The following is a 14,793-nucleotide window of genomic DNA, read 5'->3' as shown; positions in this document are numbered from 1 at the left end:
CATCTATTTAATGACCTTTGTAACTATTTGATAACACAGAGCACTTCAGTGTATTGAAATCTGTATAAACTGGACCAAAGAGTCCCACATTCTAGGGATTTGGTACCAGTATAACATTCAGGCGTTTAAACATGTCACTAAGTGAGAGAAGAGAATAGTAAGCAGTGCTGCCCACAAAGTAATGGGATACTGAATCCATACCAGGGAGCCTTACAGAAGCCACAAGCAATGTGGATGTGAAAATGAACAGCCCTACAAAGCCCACATATAGGTGGGATGAAAATGACATATTCCAAAACTAATATATGTATATCTAGTAGGGAAGGAACGTAGCTGAGGAAGTCATACTACAATCCTACACTACCCTCAACTCATTGGGATGACAGAGTCAGAGTACACAGCCCTACAGTTCTCAATTCATTGGCAAGAGAAGACTATAGTATTCAACCTCGGATTGGGATGAGAAGGTCATACACAGTCCTATAAAGCTCTTGACTAATTGAGATGAGACGGTGATGATATGCATCCCTACAGTGACCTCAACTCATTGGGAATAAGAAGATTGAAAGTGCACAGTCCTACAGAGACCACAGTCAGTTTCAAATAAAATGCCATAATACACAAACCTATAGAACCTTTGTTTAGTTGTGATGTACACAGCTCTTCCACAGCTGTCTGGAAGAAGTCATAGCATACAGCACTACAGAGCCCATAATGTGTGGTATGGCAAAATCTATTTCCTCTTGTCTATGTCCACTTTTACTAATAATTTGGGTATTATTGGTTATAAGAGACCACAGAGGATGCACTGGATATTTCCACTTTCATGCTTAAAACTAATAAGTGGAGGTCAGATCCTGTGGAACTGGATGCAAGATGTAATTGCCACTGTAATGCCACTTGTAATGTTACTTTACAAATAATTTACATACAGAATGCTCTATGTATCATGAGATTATATGGAATACATTATTCTAGTCCTCATATTCAGCACATGCTCAAATTCAATCCCCGACCTATTTCTTACCATGAGTGATGCTTTTAATCTCTATAGTCTTTGGAATTCTCTCTTCAGCTGTCGGTTGCACAGATTTTCTGCTGACCTTGGATTTGAAGAGTGTGTTTATTAATGTAGATTTCCCAAGACCGCTCTGACCTGAGAAAATGACAAAGACATTAACAACGGTTACACATTTCAGATTTCACTACAATATTCACAGGGAGAGTTTATCAGGCAAAACGTAATGGGAAGTGCAGTGTTCTGCATATTTATTTACTCCCCTTGGACTTTTTGTAATGTTAGAAGCTGAAATGAGAAAAGCGTTAACCATTTGGTTAACACAACAAAGGTGTAAAATGTACATTTTTGGTTATGATACAAAAATAATGGAAAACAGGTAATTGTTAGATGCACAAGTATTTTAACACTTAATATATCCCCGTTGTCTATGTTTACAGCAGTAAGTCTATTAGGGAAAGTCCTTACAAGTTTTGCAGACTTGAAAACTATGACATTTGCTTTTCTTTCTCTGCAATGTTTCTCTCATTTCTCTTTTTCTCACTCAGATTCATTGTTTTAAACTGCTCCACTGTAAGGCCGCGTACACACATTCAATATTTGTCATTGGAAAGGATCTTTTACAATCCTTTCCAACAACAAAAGACTGAAAGATGCATGAACAAGTGTTGTACATACAGCACCGTTCTGCTCTATGGCAAGGGGGAGGGCGATGGTGTGGCACCCCACTCCACTCTCTCCCTTCACTTTCATTATGATCGTTCATTGTCCGTGGATCTGCCAGGACAGTTGTTCGGATGACAAACACTGTACACACTCCAGATACGTCCGATATCAGACCTGAGGGGATTATTGAACGAGAATCATCTGAAATGTGTACATAGCCTAAGCTTTGGAATTGTCTTAAGGGACATTATTTTACTATCTACTATTCCACTAACTTTCACCCCATGTCAGGTTTCTGGTGATCACATGGTTCATATTAGGAATTAAAACAGTACTGGCCACATGTAAATGTAATGCCGTTTTCACTTACAGACCAGCTTTATAAAAATAGTGATACTCAGAAGACATTTTTTACTTTTGTATTTGATTTTGTATATATATTTATAAGATTATTCATACCACTGACAAAGTTTGAGGGAAAACAGATAGAGTGCCCTGTACAACACAACCATAAAAGTATAACAGTCATGTATATCTAAACACTGAATGAAATAGTGTAACTAGAACTGTGTTACCACTAAAGAATGGGGCTTACTATTAGATACTAAGGTCAGTGTTCTCCCCAGATTTTTTTTGTCAGCTGGGTAGGGGGTAACTGGGGCGGTCAAAATGTGGGCAGGTAAGATGTGAAAAAATAGAATAAGTATAGTATAAATGAAGTATAGCTCTCCCCAGCAGAGTTGGCAGGCTAATAACTCACCGACATCTCACTCCACACAATGCTCAGCCTGAGCAGCTTGTCTAATGACAGCCTGGTGGCTAGTGAAAAGTGCCAGATGGTGCACCCCACTAAAAGGGGCTGGGGAGAACACTGTAATGTCTACACCACCTCATCAAATAGGCATGTTTAAAATGGGAGCAAAGTTCTAAAATACAGTGAAAGAAGAGACACTTCATTTGTAGTGGTAATGCAAGCCTAATGCTAGAGCAAACACTTCCAGGCATTAAAAGGCGATGTGACAGCAATTAAGTGCTGCAGCAGCAAGTCTGCCTACATTCACTTCTTGGGCTACACACAAATGTGCAATAATTGTCATCACGAAAGATCCTTTCCAATGACAAAGGACTGCATGGTGCATTAACGATGCATGTTCTGCTCTATGGAAAGGGGGGAACGACGGAGCGTCACCCCACTGCACTTCCTCCTCTTCACTTTCATTACGATCATTCCTCTTCAGTGGATCCGCCAGTTGCCTTGGACAACTAGCACTGTACACACGCCAGGTTCTCGCCTCAAGGCTTGTCTAGGACGAGACTTTGACTTGTGTTCAGCGGCCTTTTGACGTCTTTCATGGATTCATCCTGGCAGATCCACGGACGACGAACAACTACAATGGAAGTGAATGGAGCGGGGTGCCGCCTGCTCTTTCTTCCCTCTCCATGTAACAGAACAGCTCTGTATGTACAGTGTTCATTTATTCACCTTTTGTCATCAAAAACGGTTGTGAAAGATCATTCACATCAACAAAAATCTAACGTGTGTACATAGCCTTAAAGAGAGAGAGAGATGGACTACTGCTCACAAACCCAAGTTTTACTTTTGGTGATTTAATTTATGGATAATGCTATGTTAAAACTGACAAGATGTCAACAACATTATAAAGACCTGAAAATAGAGCAGCACTATATGACCATGCTAAAGCCTCACTATGTAGCAGAGCTCTGACCACTGATTTAGCACCTCATACCATGGATGTAGAATAGAATGTCACCTCCATCATTATTGTTTCCAGCATAGACCACAATGGCCAGTAGGGAGACTACGATTCAACCTGGTCCATGAGTTGAATTAAATCAGTGTTAGGCGATTTCTTAGAACTAATTCAACACCTCAACCTAGTTGAATAGCAAATGGTCTTCTTACAGTCCTGTGCAGTTCCTCCTTTTGATTCCAAGTCAATGTATATCAATTCATTGTAATTTATGGTTAGGTAAACTTCCTAATATAACTATTTAGAACACTGTAGCCTCATGCTGTGATATTTAGGAAAATCACTACATTAGAAACTCTTTTCAGTGGCGATCAACTACTAAAGAACCAAAGTCATCTTGCAAAAATATGCACAGGTCTGTGAACACTGGCCAGTAAAAGGTATGCACACTACATATTATGGTGTATTTATTGTGCAGCATGATAACCGCATAATGACTGCATCACCATTTTTTATGCATCACATTTCAATGGTAACCACAGTTATGTCATTTTTCAGATAAGGATGCTTACCAACCACCATGATGTTCAGCTCGAAGCCCTGCTTCATCGCCTTTTTCCTCATCTGCTCTAAAATAGCATCTATTCCAACATATCCAAAATCTGTGGCAGGCTTCTCCCCTACACCCCGAGTGGGAAGAGGCTGCTTCACCCCAGCGTCCCTGATCACGTCCGTCATGTTGGCAGCGTACGTCTGACTGTCCTCAATAACTGTTGGAGAAAGTCAAAGAAAAGGTAAGTATTGTGATTATATCATGGTACAAAAATAACTATACAATAACAGCTGTGCAAAACTCTTTAAAGCAAGCAAACATCTAATTACACATAAAAGGTACCACAATGCCTAAAATGTTCAACATTTTGGGCAGCCATTCATAGGATAGACACAGTCATCTATTTTGCATGACCTCCCTGGTGCTTCCCTAGTATTACAAGGTCAGTTATCTGCCCCTTAGGTAATCATGCCAATTCACTGTCCCATGGGAAGGCAAAGAGGTAACACAAGAAGAGGAACTGTCCAACTAAGCATATAATTTGCCTAAAAGAAATGTTCAGTTTAAATTAGCTTAATGCAATACAGGCACATCAACACAAACATTTTTAAATCTTTTTTTTCCTACAATTAACTACAGATGAACCAGAAAATTCTGTGTCTTACCAGATTGCTACAATGGAACTTTTTACTCTCTATAGAGACACAGGATCCCTCTGCACAGATCCAACACTCAATGCCATTGCTCTCCAATCAGAAGAGCATAAACTATTGGGTAGCAGAGTTGCTCAGTGGTTAACAATCTTGCCTTTGCAGTGCTAGGCCCTAGATTCGAATCTCGGTCAGGACACTATCTGCATAAAGTTTGCAGGTTCTCTCTGTGTTTGTGTGGGTTTCCCCCCACATTCCAAAACCATGCAGTTAGGTTACTTGGCTTCCCCCAAAAATTGACCTTAAACTATATTAAAGACATATGACTATGGTAGGGACATTAGATCGTGTACATCACTGCGTAATTGTCAGTGCTATATAAATACTGTGGAATAATTATAATAAAAATAATAAACTTAGGTTATAGCATGGGGGGGGGGGCAGACTTCTGTAATGAGACCGCTGCCTAATTACAAAGATTACAGAGAACACAAATACCCCCTCTGTAGCTGCTGGCAGTGGACAGGTTCCTTACAACTTTACAAAGAAAACAATTTGTTTTATATTGAATAACTTTTGTTTAATGCACCTGGAATGTATTTAGCAGATTTAACCTGAGGGTTGAATAAGGCATTTATTAAAAGTGTCCTCTGCCCAGCTCTGCATCAACTCTTGTGACTGGCTGTAGAAAATACAATTTACCTTTGTGAGTAAAAAAGTAAGCAAATAGGTATTTCAGTTGTGTATTTAGCTGTTTGCCTGAGGTTTAACTTTTACTATGCAGCAGCAAAGCCACACAGAGCTCTTATCAGCTGCCCATTAATCTGAATGCCAGTCCAATAATGAACACTCATGATTAAGAATCTGGGCAGCCAACCCAGGAAACATAAATGAAGGTTACTGAAATCTAGAAGAGGCCGATGACAGCACAAATAAATGACCGATTACAAAAGCGTGTTGTCACCTGATCCACATTCTGTATATTTACCCAACAAGTTCTTACTACCAGACTGAGTACAAACACATGAAAGGGAAGAAAAAAGTTTATTTCACCATCCCTGCAATGATTCATTCTGTATATTCCTCCTGTAATCTAGTGATAATTAGGGGACTTTTACATATAAACTATCTAATGACCCGATGAAGAAACATTCACTAACTAATGGCACACTTTAGGGTATTATGACATTTACATGAAAGTCACCACATCTATATTTCCTTCCTCTTCTATACTGCGATTGTAATTTAAGATTTGCATATACAAGCATTAGTTGTTATCTGTCTCTGACTGAGGGAATGTGATGAATGTCTTTGCTTTGTGAATGTTGAAATAAGTTAACTGAGAGTTCACTATGTCTGTATACATCTAAGTTTATAGAATCACAAGATTGGGCACATTAGTCTTTGTGTAGCACTGGTGGGGAGGAAAACAAGTCTCCTGATGTAATAGGCCGATATGAATGTCGCCCACAACATGCACATGTGTATCATAATATATTAAGTATATATATATATATATATATATATATATATATATATATAAAAAGACAACGTTGAGTAGATCGCAGAGCCTAGACTTTCAAAATGAACTCTATCATGCACAGGAGTTATGTTTTTATTATTGGTAGATCATTTTGACATTTTAAAAGTAGCTTGCAAGCCAAAAAAGTGTGTATATTAATATATGTGTGTGTGTGCGTGTGTGCAAAGGAATGAGAGGTTGATCCAAGCACTAGTAATTGCCAATCAACGTAGGTAACAAATCTGCAGCAAATGGTGCATTGCAATTCGAACATATTTATTTAATTTTATTTTAGGACCAAGGCTTTATGATCAAGGAAAAGCCCCACCAAAACGCATTCCTGCAAGTTATAAATAAAAGAACTGTAAAAATAAAGTTAGCCATCTTCAGATTGGTGGTGAGGTATAAATACAGTTTCCTTATCCCCCTGAACCCCCAACTCGGGTGAGACACTGCATAGAGAATGAACAGTGATGGGAGTTCTCGAATTTGCAGAGGATTTACAAGTCTCCCTGGTGAATGTTAGATGTATTTGATATTATGGAGAAAGAAAACTAAGCATAGGGTTCTCCCCAATCTCTTTTAGCTGGGCACATTTATGAGCCCAAAACCACTCAAGTTGGAAACTGGTGGGAGAAGTGATTAGATTTAAGAACTTTCACATTCAGTGCTGTCAGAATCCTGGCGGTGATATCTGGGTAAGATGAAGACAGCATTTTTGTCCTGGCTGAAGGTTGAGGGGGAATTAGGAGTCAAACAGACCCCAATTGTCCTAATAAATAGTAATGGACACTGTCTCTTTACCAGTAGCAATAAAAACAAAAATACAAGGCGATTATCGGACGAGAATCAGACGTGTGTACAACGATCGTTGTTCATGGATCCCTCTTGGCAGATCCACGAACGATCGTACTGAAAGTGAAGGGCAGAGAACAGAGCTGGTTGCCATTCCCTCGTTCTCCCCCTTCCCCTCTCCATAGGACAGAATGGTGATGTATGTACAGCACTCGTTCATGCATTGTTCAGTCTTTTGTCGTTGGAAAGGATTGTGAATGATCCTTGCCTAGCACAAATATTGCACGCGTGTACCCAGCCTTAAAGTAAAAGTCCTGGCTTGACGTCCCCTGCAGACCTACCTCTCCCAGTGTTTGCTCCTCTTTTGTGAGCTCAGCTGTGACTGACACCTCCGGGGGAAGAGGAATCAGATGGCCTGGGCACACAATACTCCCTGGTTAGATGACAGAAGGAAATGGTAGGAAATCCTATCACTCCCATCAAGGAAGAGTTTGAATTTCTGACAACTGCTGTCTGTGCTTTCCTGTACAGGGTAACAACTACTCCTCCGATTTTGTCTTTGTGTCACAAAGAAAGCAAATGAAGGAAAATATTTCCCGTAGGGTCACAGCCTAAAACTGAAATTGGAACTTTTCATCAATCTGATTAAAGCTATAAAATATTTTGGCTGGAGCTAGGCTTTACTAAACTCCTTTGTCAATGCAATGCATCACCACTTGGAAAATAATATGGACTCCAAATCTTTATAGTTTCCTTTTAAGGGAAGAATTTAAGGAACTTTTCACAATTGTGTAATTTAATTTAAAAAAAAAGACGTATTGCATATTCACTCAACAAACTGATTGGTTTCCATGGGCAAGGGCGAACAATATGTTAACCAGAATAATTTAGTTTTTTATACACAAACACAATTTTTCTGTTCCCATTTAGGAAAGCTCACTTGTTTTCAGAATGATCCCTATTATTTGCAGATTGCAACTTTTAGCATTGAAATATGAAAAGATATTAATTATAATGATTTTAATTTAATAATTATAATTTTAATAATTATAGATTTAATAATTAGTCTGGCCACCAGCTTTATAATTGCCGGTTAGCATTTGCTTTTAATAGGCTACAATAGAAATCAGGCTATTTGCAACAAATCCTTGAAAGCCATTTATGATTTGGTAGTCTGCTACGTTTAAATCCATGGCTGGAATAGACATAGATTGAGGCATACATTTATATGTAGGGCAAGTGACCCCCAGTAGCTGCTAGAACTACATGACAACCGGTGATTAGTACTCCGCTTTTATAAATATGGCGCAATCAGAAAAAAAAGTGTAAGTTGCAATCAGAAAAAAAGTGAAGATCATTCATTAGATGGCCATCAGACGTGCGCCCAGGACATTTCTACATCTCTGACATAACCAACTGATTTTTTTTGTGCTCATCGAACAGATAAAACCAAACGTATTACAGGAGATATATATATATATATATATATATATCAAATAGGAGAAGTTGATTGTTAAGGTTTCTATATAAGAGAAGATTATAAGTGTAACTATACCAACACATGTATGTAAGTAAAGAATAAAAGAGGTGTTAGAAATAAATCTCCTCTGGTTCTGGAATTGCTGCACTTTTACTTTTTTGGAAGAAGATTTGTGTATATGCGCAGCACAAAATATATAATATGTGCGACAAATATTGCAACATTTCAGGGTAGCAATAAGTTCACACTGCACAAAAAAAAAAACTTAAATAGCAATTTCCTGTTTTGGACGGGTAAAGGTATAGATGAACTGAAAAGCTAAATGAGGGTGGTTGAAGAGGACTGGGGGTGGGGAGCACAGGAAATGGTGTAGTGTGTGTGCATTGATGCAGCTAAATGTCAGACAAAATGTTTATAAATGTTTTTGGTGTTCTCAAGTATAGAATATACTCAAGTTTTTAAAATCCCCCATAAATGCCCGGCAAAACAAACAAAATCTTGGTTTATACTTGAGATTTTTTTCTATCATTGATACTGTATCCCCGCTGTCACCATTTCTCCTCACTCCCTGCTTGACTATATGTGGTGCAGCCATCAGTGCGGGTCCACAGTCATCCCTCACTCCCTGGTCCACCATATGCAGAGCAGTGTGGCTGTCACTGTGTCCTCACCATTGCCGATATGTACCCATATGTGTGGTTATATATGCATCCCCAGTCACCAATTCCACACTCCCTGGTGCACTATAATGTTGGCAGTGTGGCTGTTACTGAGCTCCCACCATTACCCATTATTTCCTGATCCCCCATATATAGACTGGCACAGCTGTCATTGCTTCCCCAATTCCCTTCACTCCCTGGTCCCCCCATATGTAGAGTGGTGCAGCTATCACAGTGTACCTGATTCCTTTCACTTCCCAGTCCCTTATATGTAGACGGGCACAGCTGTCACTGCACCCCCGATTCCCTTTACTCCCTGGTCCCCCATAGGTAGACTGGCACAGCTGTCACTGTGTCCCCGATTACCTTCACTCCCTGGTCCCCCCATATGTGGAGTGGTGCAGCTATTCCAGTGTACTTGATTCCTTTCACTTCCCAGTCCCCTATATGTAGACGGGCACAGCTGTCATTGCGTCCCCGATTCCCTTTACTCCCTGGTCCCCTATTTGTAGATTGGCACAGCTGTCACTGCACCCCCGATTCCCTCTACTCCCTGTCCCCCCATATGTAGAGTGGTGCAGCTGTCACTGCGTCCTCTTTTCCTTTCATTTCCTGGTCCCCCAATATGTAGAATGCTGCAGCTGTCACTGCTTCCCCATTTCCCTTCACTCCCTGGTCCCCCTATATGTAGAGTTGTGCAGGTGTCACGGTGCCCTATATTCACCCCTCACTTCCTGTGAAGGGGGGCCAAGGAGTGAAGGGAACAGTCACTGTGCCTGCTGTCTTGCTGTACATATAGTGGACAATAGAATACACAGACACTGGGGACACAGTGACCATGCATCCTGCAATGCTGTTTATAAGGGGAAGGAGGGTCAGGGAGTTGGAATTTACTGTCACGAGAAGTGATTTACAGAAAAAACAGTGACGAAAAAGTAACAACACAAAAATGAAATACATTGAACAAAACATGTAAAGAACTCCAAATATGAATTCTTGATTTTTCCTTTTTCCCTCCAAGGCAATTCTTCCCAAAGCTTTTAGGACCTTTGGTGGAAGTACAAATGAGCAGTGAATTTATTAGCTAGTTGTTAACACAAAGCAATAATAAATCAACTATAGGCTCCCCCTATTTTCCTTGTAAATAATTAGAACTAGACTTCTAACAGTATTGTGTTTCCTGTTGTGTTTAATGGGGATGATTCAGATCCTCACAGCAACAAGCAACGGCTGCCAGGGTTCCCTCAAAATCTGCCTAAACTCGTAGTGAACATTCCTTAACCAACTCATTGACGCGCCTGTAAAACATGGACGCCCCAAGACATTATTAGTCACCTGGGCACCCATAAAACATTCCATCCTTTGCATCCTTTATTTATCACCAACATAGTTTGGAGCAGAATTCAGCATTTCCGGGTGTAAAAAAATCATCCAAGGATACCTCCATCAGAATAAATATGGATCAGCTGGATGAAAATCTCCCAGCAGATTCCAATTTACACTTTACCAAATAAAAAAAAAATGTATGGCTGCAGTTGATATTGTATGTTGGTCAGCAGGACATTATGCCTCAGGGAAGACCCTTAGTCATCAGACCAGTACTGTTTATTAAAAGCCAAAACTTGCTTAGGATTAGATTGTTTCCCCCGTCTGTATCCTGCTAGGTAGTTTTTGCTTCCCTTCCTAGAATTGCAACAGGAAATGAGAAGAAACCACTTGGGAAGTGAATCCCCATATGGGAGGTCTCCCCTCACCTCTTGTCTTAGAGGCATTTTTGGATTTTCTGTCTCGGTGCCAATGGTCAGGAAGAGCAATAATGGAGTGAATTTTCCCAGCAGGGACGATCCAACTTTTCCCTATAACAAACAGGTCCTAAAATCTGTGGCTAGTCTTCTAGCAACTATGTTGCCATTTCGGTTACAGGCAAGCACTAAGTGAAAAACCTAGGAATTATCCCAAAAGAAAAAAGGCAATCGGTCTCTCTCTGGTTGCTCTATAGCCTAACTTTCTTTGTCTAAATTACAGAGTATGAAATAGCCAAAACCAAGAAATGGGGAACAATGGAATGGACTGTACTGTAACCAGGAAAAAAACATGGCCACATTTTGCTGCAGGACAGAGCAAGCTGGCAAAAAAAAAAAGTTTTGTTTGTTGTGCATGACAGCTATCGAATGTTTTTGCCACCCCCTCCATTACACTAATTCAAAGTGTAGAGCTTATAGGAACTAATAAAAGTCTGACTCAAACTTGAGTCACTAAACTAGGTTCTGATAGATTCCTAAGTATTACCAAACTTGTGCTGCTTTCTTAAGGTCAACGGTGTAAAATTGCAGCAGACATAGGAAGAAAAGCCAGAAACAACGGGAGCTGACCTTTACCTATGTGCTGCAACAAAGAAATGTGCTGCAAGAAAGAAATGGAGACAAAAACGGGGTCATTTGATGATCAAAAGTCCAAGTCTTCAATTCTTTAATTTTAATAAGATTAGTTTGGTATCAACATATCTTCCTTTAAACACAGGTTTGTCTTGTTGTGTTAACATACATTAGCTCATACGCTAATATACTTTGCATTAGTGCAGTCCAGTATTTTGTGGGAAGAAGCTGTAGCTGGTTGGCAGCCCCTGTAGTGTGACCAACTTTTCTGTAACCAGTCAAAAACAGCCGGGTTACTGAAAAGAGCTGGGTGGTGCTCCCGGCTAAAAGGGGCTGGGGAGAACACTGCAGTCTATTACATTCAACTGGCTGGGAAAGAAGCCAAAACACCCCAAATTAGACATGCGCCATACTTAGGTAGTAAGTTCCTGTGCATTGTGAAACAATGCAACATATATGCATCACATTTGTGGTGCATTTGGATAGTGCCTTGGTGTGCCACTGGGAAAGAATGGAAATGCAACACACGAATAAATGATACCAAAACTAGAGCAGTGTAAATGGAAACTTTTACTTTTAAAGTTTTTGGCTTTTCAAAGTAATCACATAACAGATTGTTGCTGTAGATCACTTGCATCACCAGAATTTGAATTTGACATTTGACAAGCCAGGTCATCTAAAAATCAATACATTTGATTTTTTATAGATGTCAATTGCACACCAAAGGCACTGTGTTGTCAACCCTGTTGGGTTTCAGGCACATCCACAGGTATTTTGTTAAACCAAAAAAACTATTTTCTAGGTACCCCAATAAATTGTGAGACGTGTGGGAGGTCTTCATAGTCCAAAATTACAAATATTGCAAAACATCACATTACCAGATGTGACATTTCTGCCCCCAAACCATTGAGAAAAAATATAATCCTTCTCACGTATATATTTATACAAAGTTAAAACATCTGCAGTACCATTACTGGCTCAATGAGCTGTATGAATAGCGCTTTACCATCTCTCTGTTCTTTGCAGGTCTTGTCACCCTGACAAATAGATGAGATGTTAAAAGCTTCCTGTTTATATTGAGCCTCTAAAGAAAAAGCAGATAGTGGGGAGCCAGCACATGCTATCTGTCAGCGATGAAGAGGAGGAGGAGTGGTGGCCCGTGCAGGACCCATTACACTGCCCCATTCTATGGCTGACAATGCACTCTGCTATGTAAGAGAATAACCACAAACCAATACATTGTAAAAATGTAAACTCTCACAGCATATTTTCCTTTTAAGTGCTAAAAAATAAATGTCAATCCTACCAGACTCTATTGTGCCAATCATACTTTTTTTTAGGTAGACAACAATGGTCACTGTCCTCATTGCAATGTAGCACTGGCATTGTCAAATTGATGTACCTATCAAAGTCTTCTTGAGTCCCAGATAGCAAATGTATTACACCTGCCTGTGAAATAAAAGATATTGCCATAACTCCTTTAAAGTATAAAATCGCTTCTGCTATTAGTTTGTCTTCTTCAACAGTAACCCCTAAGGCATTGTTTCTCTACCTTTTTAACATGGGAAACCCCTGCAATAACTTTTAGTGTCTTCAGGTAACCCCTTTTATAATGACTATATTCCCAGTTCATAGTATATTAGTGCAGTGGTCAGTAGGAAGAATGCCTCTTACACTGCTGGCCAGTGGGAAGGCTGACACTCCTACAGATAGCCAAAAACATATTTGGTATCAGTAAAACTGACCTGATAGTCACAAACTGCTCATTGCTCTAGGAACCCCTAGCAACTTCTGGAGGAACCCTGGTTTAAGGTGTCCCTTAGGATGTTCTATATAAAGAACAGCCAGCCATAGTGTAACAAGTCTTGTAAAGAGGTTCTTATTCTCATGGGTCCCAATCATCATTTAGAATGGGGTACACCTGCTTTAAGGTGCCCATGTTACTACTTCTGGATGGAAGAACCCTCAATGAAAAAAAGTTGGCCACCCCTGCTGGTTGCAGCCTCTCAGACCTATCCTAAGAAAGTATTAGCTGGACTTGGCCTTTAAGATTCCAAAGACAGCGCAGGAGCAGCATTAAGTCTGAGGTTTTTCAAGGTCGTTATCCAGTAATAGGTTTTTTCATTTCCCATGTCTAAAATGTAGAACAGGGGTCAGAATGATCTGCGCCGTTCTTGATGTTTATCATGGGACTGAAGCTAGCCATGGCAGACAGGACTTTGTATTTATTAATACACAGCTGGGCCAAACCAACTACACAGCCTTTGCTTTCATGCATGACCCCAAAGTGTCTTTCATAAATGATCATTTATATGTGCAAGGCCTGATTTGACTTTAAAGGCTTTTCCCACCCCACAAAGCATGGGAGCTGCGGCTCATCCAAGACCGACCGTCAGCATAGCATTAGGCAGATTGAGCTCCTCTTATTTCTGGACACTTTCCTAATCCCACTGTATAACCGCTCGCTTACAATACTGTCACAGTGTGAAGGGCAGAGACGCTGCAGCGACATTCAGTTCCTGCCAAACTCCTGTCTCCTCATCCCATTGTCATTTCTCCTGCCATGTGGAAAAGCAGATAAATGATTATGCACATTTATTAAAGCGAAAACATTTACACAACACCTTACCGTGCACAGTTAGCTGTAAGTATGTTAAAAAGAAACTTCAGGAAAACAAGTGAACCGCTCATGCAGTTCAGGAGGGATCGCTGCTTTGACAATACTGGGCAAAGCAACAGGTTCACTTTACTGCAGGGACCTTCAAGCAAAGCAAGGGAGCAAAAAGGGGAGTAAAGGGGGTGGAGGTTGTTTATTTTATTTTTACAGAACATCCAACTTTTTCTAGAATCATCAAAGTGACAGGTTCTCTTAACCGAACACCACCGCTTGCTGTTACAGAATTCTGCTGGATTATTACTCTACATCCATATTTCCTATTTTCAAGATTCACTGCCCAGTAAAAATTTGGATTTGTCTCAAGTTCCATGAATATGGTTCCCAGACTGTGAGGGTGAATATACCAAGCTAGGACACAGAAAGTAGAACCCGTCAAGAGTTCACAGCTCTGCAGCCACAAAATCATGGGCGCATAGTGCTGTGCATTGGGGTCAGGCAGCACACTCTGGCTGGCCACAGGAAGGGCCTGATTTAATAACGCTCTAAGACTGGAGAAGAGATCATGGGTGATCCAACAAAACTGGATTGGATTTGGTTAAGGATTGAAAACAATTGCCAAATAATATGAAAATGATTTTACAAAATCCATTCCAAGTTTGCTGGATCACCCAGGCCCTCTTCATGTCCAGGCTCATTTATCCTTTATTTATGGAGGGAGCCATAGTCAGAGGATGGACATTGTGCAG

General features: G+C 40.2%; 1 protein-coding gene across 4 annotated transcripts in view; it reads right to left on the bottom strand.

The window, feature by feature from the left end:
- The window catches only part of SEPTIN9 (septin 9), a 174,287-nt gene that overhangs the window by 17,524 nt on the left and 141,970 nt on the right, over nucleotides 1-14,793 (bottom strand). For all 4 annotated transcript variants that reach the window (XM_072403810.1, XM_072403813.1, XM_072403812.1 and 1 more), the window contains 2 exons: nucleotides 3,969-4,166; nucleotides 1,028-1,156 (listed from right to left, as the gene is read on the bottom strand). In XM_072403810.1, the coding sequence (XP_072259911.1) occupies nucleotides 1,028-1,156; nucleotides 3,969-4,166 (327 nt within the window). The remainder of the gene's footprint in view (nucleotides 1-1,027; nucleotides 1,157-3,968; nucleotides 4,167-14,793) is intronic.

Source organism: Pyxicephalus adspersus, chromosome 3 (assembly GCF_032062135.1).
Source record: "Pyxicephalus adspersus chromosome 3, UCB_Pads_2.0, whole genome shotgun sequence".
Taxonomy (NCBI): Eukaryota; Metazoa; Chordata; class Amphibia; order Anura; family Pyxicephalidae; genus Pyxicephalus; species Pyxicephalus adspersus.
This window is presented reverse-complemented; position numbering and strand designations above follow the sequence as displayed.